The sequence below is a fragment of the Onychostruthus taczanowskii genome, unplaced genomic scaffold, assembly GCF_017590055.1.
Source record: "Onychostruthus taczanowskii isolate IOZ18803 unplaced genomic scaffold, ASM1759005v1 scaffold37, whole genome shotgun sequence".
Classification (NCBI taxonomy): Eukaryota; Metazoa; Chordata; class Aves; order Passeriformes; family Passeridae; genus Onychostruthus; species Onychostruthus taczanowskii.
In genome coordinates this window covers 1357038-1380823 of record NW_024501126.1, presented here as the reverse complement: position 1 = coordinate 1380823, position 23786 = coordinate 1357038, and the positions used below count along the sequence as shown (strand labels likewise).

The following is a 23786-nucleotide window of genomic DNA, read 5'->3' as shown; positions in this document are numbered from 1 at the left end:
TTTCCCAGCAAAAGCCACACAGAGGAGGGATCAGACATGATTCCCTGTTGCCTAGATAAGAGTTGAATAGGCGAGGTCAACCTGCCCTTTGCTTGCAGCTGCTGCCAGGGTGATCTAAAGGGAAAGGCAATGGCACCCCATGGTGTGACTCTTGCCCAGACACAGGCACACCACCATGCTGGCCCTGAATCAAGGCCAGGAGATTTCTGAGAGCCTCTTCCTTAATAATGTGAGGCCACACACAGTCTCACCCTGAAAATGACTCAGCAGTCCTAAGGATTATAAAGTCATTTAATTTCTGCCTATAAGCTCTCCCCTGATCATCTCAGACCCTTAGCTGAAGTCGATGAACAGACCATCAACATCTCAAGTAAGTTTTGGGACAGGACCCTGAGTCCATCAAGCCAGTCATTTCTGTCCTACAATGGTACAATAGGATTTCTGCTCCATGCACTAAAGATCCAGACTGTCCCATTAGCTGAATTTTGAGGGGTTTTTTTAAGCAAAATCAGTAATTCAGCAATCCTGGAAAGGAATCCTGAAAGGAATCAGGAAATTCTGCTCACTGAACAGAAGCATTCCTTGGAGACAACATACATCAAACATGACTTAAAGGAAGATAACTTTTATTCAGATGATATCTTAAGGAGTTTCCATTCTCATGTGAATGATGAACACTTTTATTATGGGGAGAGGCTGGTTAATCTTTAACCAAGAATTTACAAGAGATTTGTAAAACAAACAACAAACAATTTACGAAGCTTCATGAGATCTTCCTTTTAGTCGGAAGAGTTTGTACTGCGAATGCTACCAGGTCGATAGCTGCCTTAGGAAAGGAAGGACAAGCTGGGCAACGTGAAATGCCCAACAAATCCCTACTGGGAACATCACCTCTGGAAGGGCTGAGGAAACTCAGCCAAAAACCCGTGCTGAGGAAAGGGTTCAAAGGAAATGTGTGTGCAGTCCAAGTGTTTCCAGAAATCCTTAGGCCACTAATTCATTTCAAAAACACGATAGAGCCATTGGCAGGTGACTGATGCCACCATTTGACATGGCAGGACCCTCGTGGACATGTCTCTCACAGATGCTGAAGATGATGGAAGGCATTTCTTTAGCTCCAATGAATATTAAAAACAGATCTATGCTCAAATCCCCCCTCTCAGAACCCCAACCCATAACACACTCAGTCTCTCTAGCTAATTAACAGGATTTGTGAGCAGGTAGAAATGCAATTCCTGCCAAACCACGTGTGTTTCCTGCTGCAAGAAAGAAATGTGTATGCATACACCAATGTGTCCAGAAAGCTTGAATGGAAAACCCTTTCATGTCAGAAGTTTATTTTTATTGGTAAAATATTAAATAATATACAGAATTAAAAACTGCACTTACACTTCTGAGAAGAAATAATTCTTGGACAAATTATATGCTTGTTCCTGAGATTCCCTACATTTATTCCAGTAGCTGTGCACTCAAGACAGTACAAACCTTTATAATATAATCCTTTTCACAAAGTATTACAAAGTTTCTGCAGCTTCTTTTATTTATACACGCACACACACACGGACTCCCACTCTCACATGGCTGTACAACACTCACACAGGTACAGAGCACACACATACAGATGTGCAACCATATGTATGCATGTATGCTAAGAAGAAAATAAAAATAACAACAAGTCCCATAGTTCAGTCTATAGCGGCAAAACTCTTTTAGCAGGGGGATACAGGTTTACATTAGGGTTGCTCACATGCACCACTGTCAAAGGGATTGTTTCTGAACTCCTTTTATAAGAGCACCTTCCAATGAACACATAAAGAAGTGGGACAACTCCCAGTGTCTTCACTGGCTTTTTGAGTAAACTCTGATGTCTTTTTAACAAAAATTTAATTGTTTGTTTTTTTTTTTTAATTTAAAAGATTCCTCAATTTGAGCTCGGAAGATCTATCACAAAACTAAAAATTCTTACACCTGGGAGAAAAAAGAGGGGTCATTTCCCAGGTTAGGCGGCCGGCTGCGGTCAGGAAAAGATCCCTGCGCAGGGCAGAGCGCAGCTCCGGAGCAGCGTGGCGAGATGCCGTGCCCGGAGCTCCGCTCCCCGGCCGGGCAAGGCCCGGGTCCCGCTGCTCAGCGCGGCCCCGAGAGCAGCAGGAGCCGTGGAGCCCTGGGGATGCTCCCATCGTTTGGCCCAAGGAGGGAGAGCAGCCGGCACCGCCACGGTCGCGCACCGAACGCCTTGTTCTTCGGCTCAGACACCGGGGGTTGGGCAACGATTTTGGCAATTGATCAGAAGGGGATACAGTCTCCTCGCCTTTGTTATTATTAAAAAGAAATCTCTTAAATACAAATTTAAAAGACAAAAGTGGCTACTGTGCATGCGCAGTAACTGCCTTTCCAAGAAATCTCAATGGGATTTTATTCCTTTTTTTTCATTACGTACCTAAATACATATTTACACAACAGCGGCTTCAGTCTACTGGGGGGCGGGAGGGAAGGCATTAAAAATACACTATATATAAATACGTATGATATGTAAAACAAGTCCCATCTAAACTTATATAAGACAAGGACAACTCTAAATAAGCTTTTCTGGTCTCTCAGGTAGATAAAAGACACGAGTCCCGTAATTCTTACGCAGGCGAATCTCTCCCTAGAGGAAACGGCAGTTTTGCCCTAGCTAAGAGATTAGGCCTAATCCAAAATCCATCGTCAAAGTGAACAGGAGTCTCCACTGAGTGGGTTTTGGATCAGACCAAAAGATCTTTTTATTTTTTGTCATTTTTAATAAACATCCATATTAAGTGCTTTTCTTAAAAAAGCTGCAATTAGAAAAGAAGAGGAAGGAAGAGTCAAGAACAGGTATGTCCTTAATTCTGGATGTGGATGTGTTTCAATGCCAACGACAAGCAGGAGGTAAATTATGGGCTTTAGCCTTAAATTTACATTTCCTCATCTTTTGTCAGTCGCAACCAGTTTACTTGAACCATATCTTTAAATGCATTTAGGGCAGAGCATTTTGTTTCACTGATTTGTGTGGACCGAGGAAGGAACACAGAAACCACTGTACATTAATAAGATGTCAGGGTAAGTATTGCACTTGAACAGAAAAATAACCCAAATGTTGGCGATTTTTGTTTTTAGAATTAATACAAGCAAATCATCCATGTCTGCAATGATCATGTTTAGAAAGCAGGATCCAAGAATGAAGCATAAGAAGCAAATTTGGGGTTGGTAACCCCCACCCTGGAATATAACAGTAGTAAAACTTTTTTTAAAGCATTTTCTTCCAACAGGAAAAAAAAAATTATATGACTTTTTTTTTTTAACTTTACAATTTTAAATCTTTCTAAACATTTGCATTAAAAGTTTCCAGTTTCTCATAAAAAGATATATATTTTAGGAAAAAAAACCCAAAACAAAACAGAAAATAAAACCAACTAAAAAGGAAGGCAAATATACAGTATTATAATTACATCACTGTAGAGTGATCTCGAAGGTACCCTAGATCTTTAAAGTGTTACAAAGAGTACGTACCTTTTTTTTTCCCAAATTGACTTTTTTTTCTTTTTTTCTGTTTTTAATAAAAAACTACACTTGAGTACAAAAATATGTAAACAGACTGTACAGCCAATGAACAAAAAAAAAAAAAAAAACCCAAAAACCACCCCCCCAAACCCCTAGACAGCCCAAAGCTACAGGAGATAAGAGCAGGCCCAGACTTAAAGCTCCAAGAAGGAAAAGGGGGAAAGAGAAAAGCACAGAAAGCCAGAGGAGACTGCTACATGGTGAGGAAGTGAACGTGTTCAAGCTCCGAGCACACTTGACAATTCGTCAAATAATTGATCACAGTTTCAGAATCTGAATGACTACAAAAACAACCCAAAAAAAGTCCTTCCCTTGTTACAGTGTGTTCAGGAACGAACATCCATTTCCAGTAAGCAATGTCAAATCCCAGTAAGTGCATAGTAGGGACTCAGTGACCTCCACCCCTGCAAGAAGTTTTTCTTTACTCGATGTCACTTGAGGTAAAACTAAACGGTCCAATTTACTGCAAACTGGCCCCGCTGTGCTGTAAGGAGAGGTGCTCCCCCCACGCCTCGTGGGAGGAACCCATCCTTTATCCATCCTGGTGACACAGACAGAGGCTGTGAGTACCCAGGTCCCACCAAGGGCCAGGGATTAAGGCTGCTACACGGGATAAGGGAACGCCTCCAGCGCCACGACCCAGGCCTGCCCAGAGGTGCTGTGCTGCACCCTGATCCCACAGGTGATGGCAGTGATCAGACACACAGCCAGCTGCAAAGCTCCTGTGCACATGTGGATCCAGCCAAAGGGATGGCATGAGGTTGATGGTGCTCAAATGTTTTCCTGGGCTGCAGTGCAGTCGCCTAAACCAACGCCTGCTATGGAAAGGAAGTGCTGGCCCCAGCTTTGGGCAGGCTGCTCCCTTTCTCCCAACAGGGTCCACATGGTACCAGCCCCTCTCAAGACATGATCTGATTAACTACATTGTCATCCACTCTGTTGAAATACTTCATCTAGTACTGCTAGTCAAAATATCACAGGTTTTTTGTGGTTTTTTTTCCAACAGTAAAAAAAAATATTAGTTTTACTACAACTGTGCAGGTTTCTGTTGAAATGGTTGTTTCTGTCCACTGATTAATTAGGCCCCAAGATGAAAAGGAGAAGTTTGTACAGAAGGAGATAGCATGGGAAGTTATCTTCAAAGATGAGGGCCCAAGTGTGCACACTGACAACCACCTTTGCAAAGGCTGGAAGTGAACAGGAACCAGGAATCAGCATGATCAACTGGGAAGGTAGGTAAATTAAACAGAGACTAGTTTTACTGTTTTCTTGGCCTGTTAAGCATGCAGCATGGCAAAGCCTGAGCCCAGCCCTCCTGCTGACTGTCCTCTGCACATTTCAGAGCTGGGTAACAGAAGGACACAACCCACCTTTTAAGGTGGGGTTGAAGGAGGTCCAATTAGAAACCAAACTGGAAAGAGTGATGTTCTCCTTTGCTTATATCTCAGAACACATCAATGGGATAAAAGGGAATCTATTCACTATGAAGCAAATTCTAGCTCTTTTCTACCTAACTGCCCCCTCACCACCCCTCTTTGGCTGCCGTGGCCTGGGCCCAGCAGAGCATTGCCAAGGAGGTGGCTCAGGGCTGCTGCTGGGCTCAGGCTCTGCCCAAAGCCTGCTGGCCCAGCCACCTTGCCCACGGTGGCCCTCCTGCCTTGGCTGCGCTGGCACACTCAGCTCTGCAGCCCTGCAGGGGGAACAAGTGCACCTGAAACCAGGTCACCAAGCCCTGGGAAAGTCCCAGAACTGGCACGGTGCTCGTCACCGCAGTGCTCCACCTCGTGAGCCCCCTGAATGCCTCCTACTGATGAGCTTCTCTGGTCTCTGCACCAGTTCCTGGGCTGGCAGCAGCGTGACAGGCAAACCTGCAAACCACTTCCAAAGGACTCGCCACATTCCAGGCTGAAGCAAGAAGCAAGTGCTTTAAAGGCTGCTCCCACACCTAAGAGGGAACTCTAAAGCAGAGCAAAGTCCACTTCCAAGGGTGCTTTACTTAAAGGGAGGAAACAGGAGATACTTCCCTAGCTCCCTTGAGGGCACGGTGCAGCTGGGGGCTCCCACAGCAAGTCCTGGCATTGTGCTGGGGATGCCGTGCTCCCTGGGACCAGCTACAGACCAGCTCTGGCTGGATAGCTGGAATGTACTTTGCTGGGGTAATTTTCAGCCCTTCCCACTCCTAAAAGCTGTCTGACTCCAGGAAATCTCACAGCAAAGTACTGAACAGAGTCTTCTCTCCGGGTCAAGCTGCCAAGAAGGGTGCAGAGCAGGAGAAGGGACGTTTCCTTTGGGTTGTTTTTTGTTGTGCATTCTGAAAGGGTCTGGTAGGATATCACAAACGACATCAGGATCTCCCAAAATGCATTTGGAAAAGGCACATATACAATAAAGCATACCTCTAACTACACAATACCATATATATATATAAATGTACTTTCTCAAGCTCTCCAGCTGCCCCAGACCACAGGCCATCCACTTTTGTTTTTAAATGCTATTAAGCCAAGCTAAAATGTGAATTACTAGCAGAAAAGTCAATTTCATCACCCTTTTCCTAACATCCCACAGACTTTAGGTGACTCTGGCAGCCTCCCTCATTACATTAAAAAGCACAGCAAGAGTTAAGGAAAGGAATTTATCCAGTGAAGGAACTGCATTACTGTAGCTCCTGCCCTTGGCTGAAATAAGCACCTTTGCTGCAGTTATCTCTGAAGTTTCTTTGTGGAGGAAGGAGTGTCTGTTGTCTGGCTTCTTTCAAATCACAACAAGCTAGCCCAGGGCCTGGGCAACAGGAATAATGCCCCGTGAAAGCCCAGTTTTAAAGAGTTGGGTTTCATTACTGACCTCCTGCCTGACAGCACAAATTTAGGGAAGCCCTTGTAAACAGAAAGAAATTTGCAAACTCTGACAAATGAGAATTTCTTCACCTTGCAGTAAACATACTTCAGGTCCTCATGGCTACATTGTGAGCTGGGTCCTAACATTGCAGAAACCAGTACCACTAAAAATCAGGCCCATTAGCCCATTTAAAATCTTCCTCTCTGCTACAAACCACTACAGGTTAATGCCTAGACACCTTTCGCATCACATCACAGATGAAAGCACTTTTTAAGGAGAATAAAATTATTTTAATCCCATAAATTACTGAGTAAAGAGCAGGCTTTACTGAAAATATGCAATATATTTTGATGTGCACTCCTAACTGATTACAAAGAGAGGTGGCTGTAAAATTAATCAGTCATAACTGCAGATATATAGATAATGCCCTTTGCTCCAAGAATATGGATCACACCAAAGGCAGAATAAGCAGTCACACTTCTCTTTAAATTAATAGGGTTGTAATCCTCTAAACTGAGTCAGAATATTGCCATTTTTGATGTAAAAGAAGCAAAAGGGTTTACTGGCAGAGAAGTGCACCGATTTTTTAATTTTTTTTTTTTTTTTAATGAAAGTGGGCAATGCTCACAGGAAGCCAACTCTAAATTTGCAAATGCACGTTTCTACCCGGAAACCTGATTCCAAGAATTTCAAAAGAGTCCAATAAAAATCAGCCAGATTCGATTTCCAGCACCAAATACTCAGAACAAACGGATTTAGAGGCCAAGGATTAGCTACTGAAATTCCTAGTACACTATGAATGACTAATGAACTTGATGAAACTCAAGAGCTTTTCTTAGAAATCCAATTCTTGCAGAGAGCAAGCAAGAAAAAACACCCAAAGAAATCTCTGCTGCCCCATTTTGCTCACTTTTGTGAAGGAACAAACTGCATTACATAAAGCTCTCTAATAATTTTCAGTAGGAATTGAATTCTAAAGTACATGTTAATTCAAAATTTTGTTCAAAATTTGAACTAGAATTTAATCTTCTTCTTCCTAACTCTACGATAAAAGTCTCTTGTGAATGTTTAGAAAAGGACATTGATAGTAAAAAAATCAATGTGACCCCTCAAGTTTCTTCCTCTCTAAAAAATGTAGTTTCTCTAAGATAACTCCCCAGTGCCTCCTCAGTTCCCTGTGCCCGTGACACCAGGACATACAGACCTCACCTGCTACCATTAGATCACGAAGGTGGACTTAACTGAAGCCAGCTCCAAAATCAGTGGGCCTCCCCATGTGATCCTTTAAACACCCACAGAACACACCTTACTGGAGGTGGCAGTGAATCACCAGTGAACCAAAGGCACACTAAACGAGCTGCAGATGGAATTGCAGCCAACTGATCTGTGCATACACAAGAGATTCTCTACCTTTCCCGTATTCTGGTGCTTTCCCAAACAAAGGCAGAAATTCTAAACACTTTTTCCCTAGTGCTAGCTATTCCAAGAAACCACAGCCCGATGTTCTTTCACTGACCACAGAGGGGAGAATGGAGTGTTTCCCCCAGAGACTGAAAGGATTTGCCGGCAACCTTTCTCTCTAGCTTGGGCATGTGTTTTTCTGGAGGCCCAGGAAAGCCCAGCAGCCCTCAAGGCCCAAGAACCTTTCCCTTTCCACTTTGTTCTTAAAGGTCCTTTCCTGCCTCAACAAATCATCACCACTTTTTTCTTTTCTCAGTTTCCAGGCACATCCTGACATGAAGCACAGCCGGCCGCCTCTTAAGCCCACCTCCCTCACTGCAGAGAATCAGCCACACAGAATAAAAGCGATGCCCTCCAGCATCTCCCTGCTTTTCTCCTGCACAAACTCTTTTGGCTGCACCAGGCACAAGACAATGAGAATGGTCCAGAGGATGGCACTGGTTCATTTGCCCCAGTTCCTCTACATTAGGGTGAAGAAAGAAAGAGGGGGAGGAACCCAACGACATTAAGAACAATGTTGGGAATAGATCTTTAAATCTGTCTCTCCAAAGCCTGCATATTCCCAGCCTTGATAGGTCTCACATTACACAATATGACATTTCTCTCCATATTGTATTATAATTAATAGGCTACTGCAAGACTTTACCAGCTCCTACTTAATAGCATTGCAGTGCTGGGAAGCAGTCATCAGGTAATCTGGCCATGATCTACTGTATTCTTTCTAAACACAGGTTCTAGCTGCCAAGAATGTCACCATAAAAAGATTTCAATCAATACCTTTCAGCTCCTACTTTCAAATGCTCCAGGTCTAGGAAGAGAAGAAGAAAAAAAATCCAGTACCCTCAAAACGAACAGCAAACTGGCATATGCATCAAGTGCACAGATTGGAGGGAGCAGATGGGAATTCATTATGGCCTGATCTTGCTCTCTCTTTTATACTTTAGTAACTTTATCCTTTGGAAAAGGTCTCCCCAGGCGCGTGGAGACCGTGTGTGCGGAGGGGGTTAAACCCATCCAGATCTTTCCATTCTCAAGCTGTGCTCTTGTTGCCAAACAACAACATTTCAATTGTGATTGGTACAAACAGTTGGGTTTCAATGGCAATCTGTCCTGTAGGTTTAAGCCCAGTTTTTACTGATGCAACTTGCCGGGTGGTTGCTGGCTTTGTTATTTACTGAGAGAGAAAGAAAGGAAACAGAACAGATCAGTGGACTTGTTTTCTTGTCCAGTCTGTAGGTCAAGGACTCTCTCTGGAGTGTGTTTCTCCATTTGCTTTCCCTATAGGGAAATTATTAAATTAGGAACAAAAATGAAATCTTTAAGTCCAAATCAATACACAGCACCTAGATCACCTCTTATCCCTTTCTGAAAAAGCGGGGAAGATCATATGTGACCTGTTGGTTTGCTGGGCTTCTGTGCTCACCAGGAGCCAAAGCTATCACGCAAAACCTGCTAATACTTTCACCCCTAAATCAAGAAAAATTGATGATATACAAACAAAAGGAAGTCAGTGGTTCAGCAAATTAGGAAGTAAGAAGTCAATAAGAGAAAAAACAGTCAAGGTTGGGATCCTGATGTAGCTGAAGTAGCTGAAGTTGGGGCAGTTCCATTAAATTCAATGGAGCCAAGAGGATTAATGCTGGCCAAGGATCTGGCTCCTAATGCTTTCCCAGCTGCAAGTCTTAGTTTAGGCTGTTGCCAAGAGGTTAACACTGTGATAGTAGAATGAGAAAGTATTTACATAACTATGTATCTATATATACCTATATTTAAAGAACACTTTGCTACCAGTACTTTTGTCATTTTTAAATCCTTAATTTTAACCCAAAAGTATTTCTGAAGAGCAGCAGAACCTCTTGAGTAAACTACAGACTCTCACCCACTCCTAGGCCACTTACTGTCCTAGAAGCAAGTTTAAATGTTATTTCTAAATGTTCTTTTTTAAAACTTAGGGTGCAACTAAAGAAATAAGGCTTCCAAGCGTCTCTAAGAAGCCAGTGAGACAACACATAGGCATGGAGTAACAGAATATTAACAATTCTAAAAAAAGGTGCTTCATAAGTTAAGGAAAATAAAAACACAAAGCCTCAAACTTACCACAGAAGGCCCTCAGACTTATGAAACTAAACTGCTGTAATGTGGTACAGTGTTAAGACATACATTTCTTTTTTTTTTTTTTTCATTTATTTACATTCTAGAGGGGCAATACACACTGAACCCAGGAAAACAGCTCAGCCTTGAAAGTAATTTTGAGAGGAATATTGACTTTGATTCATGCTCCTAACTCCCTACCAGTTTTGCTTTAAAAATAATTGTTCATTCTGCAGAACAAAGTTTCCCCCCTTTCCTCCAGCCACCAAAAGCTCGCACCATATCTTCACATTAGAAAAAGGCTCTCCTCTGAAATGTTTCTACCTATTCCTCTGAAATTCCAAATGAGTGGCATCTTGTTGGGACTTGAAAGCACCTGGCATGGTTGAGCGACATCCCAAAAGAGGACATGGTGTACAACTGACTGAGACAGACACCAACTGCCTTCCAATTCCCACAGAAAGCAAGGCGGGTCACTCCCCAGAAACTGATTGCCACAACAAACCCCTCTTTTATGCATTCCCTTCCTTCTTTCCATCCTTAAGCTGGGCAGAGCAAATGAGGTTGGGTCCACAAAAAATAAGGTTAATAATAATAATTAAACAACGGCAACAACAACAGCAACAACAACAAAATAGGCGTCTCAATGTCTGAGGAAAAGTGGGATTGTAAGTGCAGTATTTCTTCATGTGCAGTTCTTCTACTTCATACGAGTCCCCTTTGGATGAGAAGGCCTAGCGGAATGTGTGCTCCCCCCGGACTATGTGCGACGAGAACTCATAGCGGTCCTGGCTCCGGTAGCCACAGATGTTGCACTCCAGCGGGTCCCGGTAGCCGTGGCAGCCCATGTGGATGGTGTACATGACATGGTCCAGGAAGAGGACGCGACAGTGCTCGCACTTGAAAGCCCTAATCTGCTCCCCTTCTCCGTTGATCACCTTGTACATATCCTTTAAAGAGCCCTTAGAAGCTTTTGTGACATCCAAAGGCTTGGCCTCCTCCTTCACATAAGCCGGGTTTGGCTTGATCTTGGGGGTTAAGGCAGCGTTTCCTGGGTAGGACTGGCGGTCGTCGTGGCTGCTGTCTGAGTCAGTAGAATCCAGGCAGCTATTGCTGGGGGAGCCCTCTCTATCCTGGATTCGACTCTTTGGTCTGATGAGGGAGATGGGGCCATCCATGTTGTTCTCGTGGCTGTCAGCTGTTTCCCTGCTGATGGGCCTCTCTATCCTGCTGGGATGATAGACCTGAGCGTAAGCTGAGCTGATGACCGGGGCCACCTCTGCAATTGTGCTCGGTGTGTGCTGCATCAGGGGGTGAAGTGCCTCAGCTCCAAGGTAGGTGATTGCATTGGTGATGGCTTGGTCCATCATGTGAGACTGCATCAGCTCAGCCTCCTTGTCATAGTTTAGGTTCATATCAAAGGGGATATCTGGATAGCCAAATCTCATGAACTTTTCACCTAAGAGATAAAAGGAAATCCATGAGCAAAATCAACATAATCATGGCAATGTTTCACTGCAAAAGAGACAGAAACCTCCTGACTTGGAGTGAAACTATTCTAGAGTCTAAAGTTAACTTCCTTCTAATTTATTACTGACCTCCTATAAAGTTCCTGTCCTGAGATGGGTAAAACAGTAACCTCACCAAGAGCTTTCTTTCTTTTTTTTTTTATTTTTTTTTTGAAATTTATTCCAGGTGAAACATGTGGCTACAGCAACTTCCAGAGCAATTTCAAATCTTCAACTGAGCCTGACCGTGCCCACACTTCAAGTCAGGAAATACATGTTAACTGGTAGATAATGGATTGAAATATTGAGGGCACTGAAGTTCTGACAGAGTATGCCATTAGACATACTCTCCCCAAAATTCAAGGGACCATTTCACATGTGGCCCACCATCTGAGGTGCCTCACACCTACCTTACAACAGGGCTGAACAGTGAGAAACCCAAACAACAGGTACAGGGGGCTTGTTATGATGGCACCTTTAGAGCCACAAGACGTAAATCCTTTAACCAGCAGAAAAAAACCCCCAAACATTAAATGAGAGCATGTAGCCAAGAATGAAGCCATTTACAGGAGCAGTGGAGGCTGATCTTTGCAGTTTTCCTCCCTCAAAAAAAAAAAGAGATTCTATCCTTTTTGGACTGAGAAAAAAAAAAGACACAAACATACACCGCTTCCTTCCCAATGTCTATTTAGGCAAGAAAACAAACAGAGAAACCAGGTATATAGCTTTGATTCACTCAATAAAAGACAAAAGCACCTTTCACTGACACAGGATAAATTTATACCTAATGATGCTGAAGCTGCCTGGTTCATCACTGTGAATCCTAACTCACATCCTTGTAACCTTTTAACATCAATGTCACGACAGACGTGCAAAACCAGAACCAGACGCTGGTGCATTATGGCAGTCACAGGGCACCATGTTACACATCACAGCTCTCCTTGGAGGTGAGCAAATTGACCAGTGCTTACACCAGGGCTCAGCTCAGCAGCACTGCTTTTTCAGTGATGGCTTTGGAGAGTCAGGACAGGCAGAGCTCATGGAATAACTTATACTTAAACAGGGAATGTTATATGTATATGATACATTATGCACATGCTCCTGTGTATTCACACACGCAATTAGCTGGTTGTTGACAGCTATCTTTTAAGGCTGATTTTATGAAGTCTGATAAATAATTTTGGTTGGTTTTCATTGTCTTTGTTATTTCACTTCCTTGGTACATAAAACTTTTTTCCCAGTAGCGTAAGTTAATATATTCAAGAAGTCACTACTTACAAGTGGTTTGGCTACTCAAGAATTAAATTACTCCAGAAGCTTCTTCTATCACCTTTTGCCAAAACTGCTTGGAACACAATGTGTATAAACCACTATAAGAAACAGAACTGTAATCCCAAATCTCTTCCAAATTGCATTAGTACATTTCAACACAGCTATCACTCAGCATTTTATTTTTGACTGTAATAATTCATTCCACTTAGCGTGACTTATTCTAAAGTGATGCACAGAGAAGAACCATGATGTCCTTAGAGATGATGATGCATCACTTCTGCTGGGCAACTTAGCCCTGATTATCAAGGTAATTAAATGTAAGTCTAAAGTGAAGCACATGAATATTCTTCCTCTGTTCAGCACTACTGTTCACATGGCTGGACACCATACCACACTTGTGTACCTATGATGTGGTAATCTGACACCACTTGCAGACGATTCTTGCCATCAAACATCCTCCTTTCAGTGTTTTGCTGTGGTCTGGCAGCCTGTGATGGCTGTGCTGCTACAGACAGGATGGACAGCTCTGCAACTGGATGTGGCTCCAGCCTCCCATGAAACAGTGCAAACTTCCTAAGTGGGGCCAAAGGGGGACTGGAGCACAGCTCTAGGAGGCAAGTGTGTCTAGTGCTCACAGGTGCCTGTCACTTGCTCTGGCCTCCTGAGTCATTCTTGTGTTTGGATAAAGAAGTGGATCTGGTGAGGGTCTGATCCAGCTGCCAAACACACTGTCAGTCCTTTGTAGGCTTTACAGATCAAGAAATATTACCCATCCTTTATGGGCTACTTGCATAAATGATGCAAACCTTATTTTGATTCCTTTCATCATCCATGTTTAGTTACTCCAGCACAGACAGCAAAGAAAGCTGTAAATTGCCAGTGACCTGAATTATTTATTCCTTTAATTATGAACCAGTTCCAAAGATGTCAGAGCCTGAGAAATGGAGTGTGACAAAAAAAAGCAAAATAAATGATAACATGGGAAGGAGAGGGCGTAAAACACAGAGCTCAGAAGTAACCAATAAACAATCCAATAGCCCAGTACACTGTGGTTTCCAAATTAAATTCCTCTTTAGCCAATTCTATACTTAAAAATCAGCTAATCAGACCAATCATTCTGAATTTTCATTTAAACTATGCTCAAAGTCTATTTATCCTTGCCCTACATTAGTGAAGTAGAAGAAAAAGCTTTCTCCCCTCTGGCCATATGACATTCAAATAAACCCCAAAACAGGTATTTGAAGCTAGATCAAAGCACACAGACACAGCTGTCCTGTGATACCTGTAGTTCATCTCATCAAGTATCTAAAGCAGCTGCAGTGCTGGACACTTGGGAGAAAGCTACAAGAAACCTTGGAGGAAGCTGTTCCAGCATTTCCCCCTGGGGAAGTTTCTCCCTGACCCCCATTAACCAGAAGCTGAGTGTAATTTGGCAGCCGGCTGATCTTCATCTGCTCTGAGACGCCCGTGTATTTTTAATTCTTACTCTAACAACCATGGTCTTATCGTAAGCCACATAAATGTCTCCTTTTGCATCCTGCCACTTCTTAACCTCGCTGACATTCTGAGAGGAAGCTCCAAATTCCAACTGAAAATATGTGAATTTGCTTCATATGACCAGCCTGAAGAGGGCTGCTTTTAATTTAACTGGTGTCTGCCTCTCCCTCACTGAACAAGAAGCAAAATGAAGTACTCATACTCCTGCATATCACAAATTTTACTTTATCTGGAGTGTGCTTCCCCTCTTTCAACTGGTTTGGTAAGACTAGTACCTAGAGCAGATATATAACCAAGTCTCTCACTCAGAAATGAATTCATTCTATTTGCTGCACGCTGCTTCCTTTCCTCCTGAAAATTCAGCCATAGGAGAGACTGTGGTCCATAACCACAGTCCCTTGGAGATTGCTGATCAGAAAGAGCAGTAAAGCACTGATAGATGTAGCATGCAAAGATTTTAGCTTATGCTTACATGACCTTCTCATAAACACCATTAAGTTGTTTTGGACAGGTGCCATGCTTGCAGTATGCACAGGAAAATTTCCTGCAAGCAACAGAACCATTACACATTCTTCCTGATAGAGCTGAACAATATTTAATTGGGGAGAAAAGGGGAAGAAAAGTGAGGTCATGGTGGAGGGGAGGAAAAAAAAAAGAAAGGCAGCCAAGTGAAGACTGCTGTTGTTCAATCTAAACACCTTGATGCTGCTAAAGATCAGAAAAATAAGATATGGTAAATATGAAAGAGGGTACTTTTGATCCTACATAGGATATGCATAGTGATATGTTACACCTATAGAAAAAAACTGATTAATCCAACCACAAAGTAGTGTAACCAGCTGAAGAGAATAATAATGTAGTATAGCTTCTCTCAGGCAAAGATTTCCAGTCAGTAAATTTACCTCTGAACACAAGAACAACATATGGTCAATGGTGCATGAATGGACAAGTAAAATCACCTTTCTGGTCCAAATATATAACAACATACTGATGTTTCCCAGTGTTCCCCACGTGGGATGGATCATTGCTGGCCTAACCTTGGCTCAGCACTGACATTTGGGAATGGTCAGCTGACTGAGAGCAGCCAGGTCAGTGTGTCAGTCTCCCCAGGTGAGCTGCTGCACACTGCTGGCCCCCTGCTATTCCAAACCATGCAGCTTACTTACAGCCACCTTCAGGGGTGATTTAACAAATCCATCTGAAGCTCCATTTAGCTGAGGGGCAACAATTTTTCTAAATGGCTGTGCTAATTACTTACAGTCCTGTGATGCTCTCTGTAAGTGTCCTTAGAGTAGGCAGAACGAGACACCCTTAAATTCTGTGTGACTGCCCTTCAGGGAGTGAGTGTGGAAAACACCTCTTTCGTGACTTCAGAGTCTGACACTTACCCCAAACAATTCTCTGTTCCAGCTTCCCTCCTAAGAAGTTTTACATTGCTTCAGTAGAAGTAAAAAGAAGCTTTAAGTTACAGCTCAAACCAAGCAAAATTCTCCATACTGTCACCTGCTACAAGCTGAATAATTTTAATATGCCAAGACACAAAGCAAAATATGAATTCTTGACCTAGGATTCTATATCTATTACCAAAAGCCACCCAATGCTATTTCTTATTCATGCATTAATAAGTTTATTGTGTGCAGAGTGCTGCACTTGGAGCAAGAACAACTTCTTCCAACACAAGGGATGTGATTTACTTCCTCATTCCAGTATTATCAGACCAGTTGTTGCCAAGTGTCAGGAATTTAATACAAATTAGAAGTCTTGAGATACTTGTTGTTTGTTTTTTTAACACATATGGATACAGATAATTATATGACAGTCTTAGCTTGGTTTTGTTTTTCTGGAGCAATGAGAGGGAAGATGACAAGTCTAAATCTCAAAAGGGCTAGAGAGAAGTTTAAAAAAAACCACAATCAAAACAGTGTTAAGTAAAAAGCTCAAGGTTTTCTGAGCCATTTTTGTGATAGTGGATTTCACTTTTGAATTCTCTGGACTAGTAAAATGAACTCAATAATTATCATGATTTCTTGCTGTGATTTAACAACCTCCATTGCTGTATCAGAACCAAGTTGTGAGAGTGCTACTTTTCCCCTTGTTCTTCTGGCTATCAGAAATAGCACATAACCCATAGCCATGCACTAAAAAGAATAAAAGGCTCATTTCCAGCTTACCCACAAACTTTTGTGGGGTGGAGCTTTTACGCTTTCCCATGTTGCTTGTCAGCTTCTCTATAACAGCAGGTCTCTCAAAAGGCACCACAGAAATATTGTTGTCCATCACAGGCTCTTGTTCCTTACAATCTTCCAGAGCAGGTACTACATAAAACAAAAAAAATTGGTATCAGACAGGTCTGGTCTACACTTCACAGACAACACAAATAATTTGAGCTCTGCTGATTGTGCAATACAACATAAAGCAAGGTGTGAAAACACTTTGGGCATCAAGACAGCAATCACCTGTAAGCAGAGCCACATTCACGAAACATCTCTCCTTGGGAATATCTTATTTAGCAGAAACCCAAATTTAAGCATTTATAAAAGAGCTTGTTTTGTTCTGGACACTCAAGACCACCAGTGAGGAGAGGACACTTTTGAAAACTCACTCTGTTGGTGACATTTTGTGTTACTCTCTCTTCAATATGGTCACCTGTCAACAATGTAAATAAATCTTTAGTTCTCATTCTTTGTGTATTCCCTTCACACATACAGCATAATTACCCTCAGTATTATCTTTTTGCACTAATCTCAATGATTAAACATCACACACAGCATTGATGAGGTGTGTTTGCTGGGCCTGGCTGTGTGTTCCCTAAGACAAAGGGCTCTCAAATGAAGGATCAGTTTGCTAAAGCCTATTTCCTCTCTTCACACTGTAATGAGACTGTAAAATCAACACACATTGTACTGGAATTGCAAGATTAACATCACATGGACATTCCCTTCAGAATCAGACACAGAAACTACCCATTTTTTGATTAATATTTTATCCCCTCAAGCACAGATCCAACAGTGTGCAAACAGAGGTTTTCTGCATCTCACTTCCCATCATCAGGGAGCAGGGATCAGCAGGGAGCATTCCTGTGCTAACTACATCAGGGGGAATGCTCATAACACTGTATTTGAGACAAAACCAAAAAATCAATAACTTCTTCTATCTTTACTCATTTCACTCCTGTCATTAGTCAGTTTAGGGAATAAGGTGCTAAAGCTAAAATGTAGGAATTGCACAGGCTTCTAACCAGGGTAGTGAGCCACTTGCACAGGGTTTTATGCCACTTGCTGATACAGCCACTCTTAAGCACCCACAAAGTACTTTGGCTTTGTTGAGCATCCTCTTCTAATCATCATCTTCTAATTAGTGGTACCAGACTGTGGATCAGTCCTGGAGAGTCCCAGCCATTTGCAATATCCATCTAAGTGTGTAGCTCTGCTCTGCTGTTATGAGTTTAATACCAGGCCTAATTGTCCCTGCATTCATCCTCAGAAGGTAGCAAGAAAAACCTGAGAGGGATCAGCCACTAGGCCACGTGCTAATGGGATGGTTGGGGTATAAAGCATGGATGGCAGAAAAACAGAAACTGGGGAGATGTGGCACAGAGTTCCTACAGTTTGTAAACTGAGAGGAACCCATTGCATTGTGTGTCTCAGATCAGACTCCCAGCAAGGTGCTGGGTATTGCAGAGGTGGCAGAGAAGGCCTGGCACCCTCCTGTTCTGCCAGCCCTCCTCCAGTCTCTCACCATGGCAGCCTTTTGTGTCACAGACACCTTCTCCCAGACAGTGCCATAAATGAACTCCACCAGCCCACTTTCCTCCCTTGGAACTGCACTACCTTCAGGATCCTGGCATGGAATAATCACCCCCCTGTTCCTAAACACAGCTGTTTGCCAGCACATAATACACCAAAAATGGGGTGATAAAAGCCTTGTCTCTGCCTTCTTTCTAGTAAGGAAGAGCAAATACCAGGCAATTACAAAACAGAGTAATCTGCTCAGGTGAACTTCTCAATTCAGACATCCATAATAAGAAAACATGGCAATTTATTCATTTGATTCCATTTGTGCCTCTGCTGCTATGGAAAGCTGAGTACTTTGAGGCTTAGAATCTACCATATGCTGTAAAATGATTTACTCTGCTGCTTTTTTATTTGTACAGGATGCTCCCCCTGAGAAACACAATGGTTTCTCATTTACAAGGCAGTCCTGCTGGCATCACTGAAAGGGAGGGGAAAAAAGCATAAATATAAATGAATCTAATGTTGTAACAAAATGGGATGCAGTGTTCAAGTGACCTAATTAATGCCCAGTGCAGACTGGGAGACTTGGAATACTTTAATAGCTAAGGGTAAAGTTTTAAGGTTAATTAAATACTGTGCTTGGTCAGGAGCTATCTGCACTACTCAAGTATTTACCAAGGAGATTTAGGCAGAAAGAAAAGATGATGTCTGCTGATTTTCACTGGGAACTGGCCTCTGACTGTCCTTTTTGGCTTCCCCAGGCTCAGTGGATGCATGCACAAGCACACAGGGTGTGAATCCCAGGATGTGACTACCAAGGGCCACGCCCACCCAGGTGCCACTTCAAGGATGTCCAGCCCTTGGTGCACAGGACGCACAAGGCTGGTGGTGTGGTACTAGGAAGGTGCTCAATCCCTCCTAGGAACGCCTGTGCAAAGCATTCTGAACCACTTCAAAGCTCCTGATTACTTTAAAAGCCATCTGAATAAGCCCCAAATGTAGTGACATTTGTATGGTCTTATAACAATTAAGTAATAATGAAATAATTCTGCTGCTGGGCATATGTGTAAAATTTCCTACACATAATTTGAAACCTTTCTTCCATGAAAAATGAATAGTGCTAAAAAAGACATCTGCTCTTCTCTAAGTCAGGCAAAAATCCTGCTTGGACTCATTTTAAAACTAAAATCATCAACAATAAAAGCATTTTCTTTTCCATCTTTCATGCTGAAGGTACTTTTTCCCACCTCAGAACCCAAGTCTATAATCCAGGGCACTTGTCTTTTGCAACAGAATCACTGAATCACACTAATATTTGTGTTATGATGGAAATATGTTACCAGAGTGTGTTTTGTTATGCAGATTTCCTGGGAGAAGGAAAAGAAAGACACAGTCTAGTTTCTGAAACTATTTAAACAGCAGACCAAACCAGACCAAACAGATGAGATGTCCCATTTCAGAAACCCAAAAAGTTAAATATCACACTAACAATTCTAGATACATTAATTTTCATTTCAATTTAAAAACCACACAAATAAAGGACAGATAGACCAGCCTGCATTTTTTTAAAGGAAAAACAAAATAAGAAAGAGGGAAACCAAACTGATCACACACAACTACCAGTTCTCAGCAATCAGCTGCTCTGTAGTAGAAGCTCGTGTACACATTTACTCAGCAGCAAATGCAATTCCTTTTTTGTTGTAGTACATCCTACTTCATTACCTTGAACAGCTGACAAGATATAACTAGCTCAGATACAGCAACTCATTTTATGCTGAGCATTTACAGTCTCAGCTCAGGAAGACTTTTTTGTTCTAAAAATCCAACTTCCAGCCCAGGAAAAGCCCACGCTTGAGTATGTTTCTGTTCAGGGATGTTCTTCATCAGCTGTCAGGGTGTGCTGCTGGATTGCCCATGGAAGAGTTCACTGCCTCTGACACTGTCAGTACTCAACTGTAATTAATACAAAGTATTGTTTCTGAGCTAAACTCTGAATTCATAAACTTGGATAGTCTTCAGAACAGTCTTTCTTTTCCTGAAGACATTGTTTTTTCAATCGTAGTGAATATCTTTAACTTTTTACTTCTTAATTTGTAAGAAACCACATGAACTATTAAAAGAGTTTATGCTGTAACTGTGAGGAAAGAATAGGGGAAAAAAGAGAAGCAAAAAAATTACCCAGTGTGTGTTTTGCTGATAAATATTTTGTGTGCAGACACCAGACACTGGGCTAAGTCTCAGCTGGTATAAATTAGTATTACTCCATCAACCTCAATTTCCTTTCTGAGGCTCACAATATTGCTATTTAAAAGAAGTGTGTGTGTGCAGAGAAATGACAGGAAATATTCCCATGGACCCTGGTGGGAAGTGTCCTGTGGGACCAGCATTTTAACGATGTTTTAAGCAACTATGTAAGAGGGAAAGACACAAGGCCATTGTGTGTTTTATGTGGAGCTGGCCTTTGAGCTCACACAGCCTAGGGCTAGGCTTCTTTCTCCTTCTCCTGAAAAGAGTACCCTTCTCCATTCCTGGAAGAATTTCTCTGGACTTTTGGCTTTGTGGCAGTGGAGAAGAAGACATAACTGGGTGCAAACCATAGCTAGCCTTCAACATTTCTCCCCGTTCTTTCCTGTAAAGGGCATGTTCTTGGCATGCAGGGACTGTCCCTTTTGTCACCCCCAACACACTGCGAGCTAGGAGACTGCAGACTAATTTCTCCTTCCAGAGCCAGCACTGCTTAGCTGAAAAATTTCAACAACAAAATCATGGGATCTCTCTTGCAGCATCTGTCCTGCTGAGCAGGGAACAGGAACACAAGGAGGGGCAGCTCGACAAACAACTGGCACCCTGCAAGAGGATGGAGCAAGAGATTTGTATATTCCTACCCACCCCCAAAAATTAGCCCTCCTTCCTCCTCTCTTGTTTCCCCTTGTGGCTTCAGTCAGGTGATCTAGCCATCTGCAAGACAGAGATAATTGAAAGCACCAAAGTAGATGTCTGTGCCTTGCCTGCAAACTGATGGGCTTGAGCACAATGCTTGAAAAAAATCCAAACCCTCTAGGGGCTGCTTCCAGTTTTCTGGAACAATTAGTCTCTGCAGAAATAATTTGGATCAATGCTTAGTGTTGGCCAATGCTGGTGTTGTTAAATCAGGAGGAGCAGGATGGTGGTAGGGATCAGAAAATCCCCACGTCTCCCTGTTCTGTGTGCAGTGGAGAAGCTGTGAGCAGGAGTCACAACAAAACACACTCCAGTGCTTCAAAATGCCCAGCAAAAACAAAACACCACATATTTGGAAAGAGAGTTAGGAAAGCTCACCCCAGTGGGATGCAAAATAAAAGTCTCCAAAACATACTCTAGTCATCCTCAGGAATATAATTTCCATGTGTGACATGGGAGACAAGGAAGTGAATACAGTTTTTTCAGGGTTAGTATAAGGCCTAACATTAAGCTGAGTAACCATTTTTGTACTCTTCCCTGGTGTCTTTACAGTCCCAGGAAAAGACTTTGCTGCAGACCTCCACAGGTCAGTGCCCATGACCCTCATGCTGAGCTTCACTGCTGTGAGTGATGCTGGGATGGGAGCTGAGATTTCTGACCAGTCCCAGCTGAATCTGGAGCTCCCTGTCACTGCCTGTCCTCGCTGTGCCCTCACTAAACAACTAAATGAACACACTGGATCAAACATCCCCTGAAACATTCACCAGGGGAGGCACAGACATATTTGCCCTGAGGAGAAAGAGGCACTGGTTGAATTCAAAGTGCTGCTTTAAGTTAATTTTGTTGAGCAAAGTGAAGTGGCTGTGTGAACACTTCTATTTTAAGCCCAGGTAAAGTCAGGCTGTAAATAAAAGAACTGTCCACATGGGATTTGCACTGGTTTAACTTCAGGTGGTAGAAAAATCAATGCAAGGTCAATCACTGCACCTTCTTTGGGCAGACAAGGTTAAGGACTTGCCCTTCTTGTCATGGCATTAGGCAGCTTAGAAAAAGCTTTAGATTTCCCCAGAAATTTTAATTAATTTAATTTATTATTTTAATAAACAACTGTCTAATAAAACCAGACATTGAGCAGCATTTGGGAAGCTCCTCCACAACAGGATCTCAAACATCCTGGCTGTCAGAGCTGTGGGCAGGCTCCTGTTATTCCCTAAGGAAAGGATGACTGAAGGCATCTCTCCCTGGTTAACAAGACAGGCACAAGGAGTGGGTATTTTGTTGGGAATCAATTTAGTGCTTCAACTCCTACCTAACTGACCAAGCCCTGAACAGGTACCTCCAAAGAGCAAAGCCCTGAAATCTGCCTTTTCACTGAGTTTTACCAGAAAAAAGCCACCTCAGGCACATAATCACTCAATATCTTTAAAACATCCATGACATTTTAAATGTTGACTTTAGTCTCCAGGGTGTCTACAAAGAGAGCAATTACTTAATAGAGCTGTATGAATATTTTGGCAATGTGTACTAAAACTGTCTAATGTGCCTTTAAAGGCTTAAATTGGTCATGAGAAAGTACTATTTAAAAAATTTTGGAGATTTCTGTCACCAAAATATAGCCTATAGTAGCAATGCTGATGAGATTTTATTTCAGCTTGCATTTTCAGGGTTTTAAAAATAATTTTACAGAAATTATTTCCAGATTAACTCCTATGTCTCCACTTAGTCATGATAAGCAAAATAGAAAAAAAAAATGGAAGTGTTCTTTTGCCTTTTCATTTTTTGAACACAACTAACTTTTTTTAAAATGTATTTGTAGGTATATGTCAATTTTAAATTAAAATGGAAAACATTCAATTTTTATATTTTCTGAATAGAAAAAAATTTTGAAGTCTTCAAGTATCAAACATCTAAAGACAACTTTGAAAAGTTAAAAGTAGTTCAGTTTTAGAAGAGCTTGTGAGACACTAATTTTGAATAAAATTATAACTCTTTTTGGACAGCTACCATCTAGAATTTAGTGCTACAGATAAGCCTTCAACCCTGAAGTCTGAGACATTATGCTCATTATCCATACTAATAGCTCCAGAAATTTCTGAAAACAAATTCACAGAGTTTGACATTTCTTGCTTTCAACAATCTTTTTGGCAATCTTCGGTCCTTATGTATATTAACACATGCAGTGTTAGTTAACATATTAATACCAGCAAATGTAAATGCATACAAACATTATTTTTTGTTACAATTACTTTTTACAACACTATTGAATCCCATTCTGCTCTAGAGACTTTTACATCCATCCCTCCCTTTTTTGGAGGCACAAGACAGTATTACAGAGGGTAAAAATAGTGACTTCTGAATATCTCTGTCATCCTTATATTTTCTAATTATCACTCGCTATGAGAAAGGAAGGGGAAGAGAATCATACATTTTATACATGGCTTTGACTCTCAGCATAAGAAGAACATGGAGCTGTAGGAGTGAGTCCAGAAGAAGCCTTAGAGGTACTCCAAGGGCTGGAGCTCCTCTATTGTGGAGCCAGGCTGGGAGAGCTGGGGGTGTTCACCTGGAGAAGAGAAGGCTCCAAGGAGACTTTAGAGCCCCTCCAGCACCTAACAGGGCTCCAGGAGAGCAGGAGAGGGACCTGGGACAAGGGATGGAGGAACAGGACACAGGACAATGGCTTCCCACTGCCAGAGGGCAAGGATAGATGGGACATTGTGAAGAAATTCCTCCCTGTGAGGGTGGTGAGGCCCTGGACAGGTTGCCCAGAGAAGCTGTGCTTGCCCCATTCCTGGGAGTGTCCAAGGCCAGACTGGATGGAGCTTGGAGCAACCTGGTGTATTGCAAGGTGTCCCTGTTCATGGCA

At 42.3% G+C, this 23786-nt stretch overlaps 1 protein-coding gene across 4 annotated transcripts in view; it reads right to left on the bottom strand.

The window, feature by feature from the left end:
* Nucleotides 1-1320: 1320 nt before the first annotated feature.
* The window catches only part of IKZF2 (IKAROS family zinc finger 2), a 118185-nt gene continuing 95719 nt past the window's right edge, over nt 1321-23786 (bottom strand). For all 4 annotated transcript variants that reach the window (XM_041411797.1, XM_041411800.1, XM_041411799.1 and 1 more), the window contains 2 exons: nt 16418-16561; nt 1321-11428 (listed from right to left, as the gene is read on the bottom strand). In XM_041411797.1, coding sequence (XP_041267731.1) covers nt 10704-11428; nt 16418-16561 — 869 coding nt within the window. In that variant the 3' untranslated portion in view covers nt 1321-10703. The remainder of the gene's footprint in view (nt 11429-16417; nt 16562-23786) is intronic.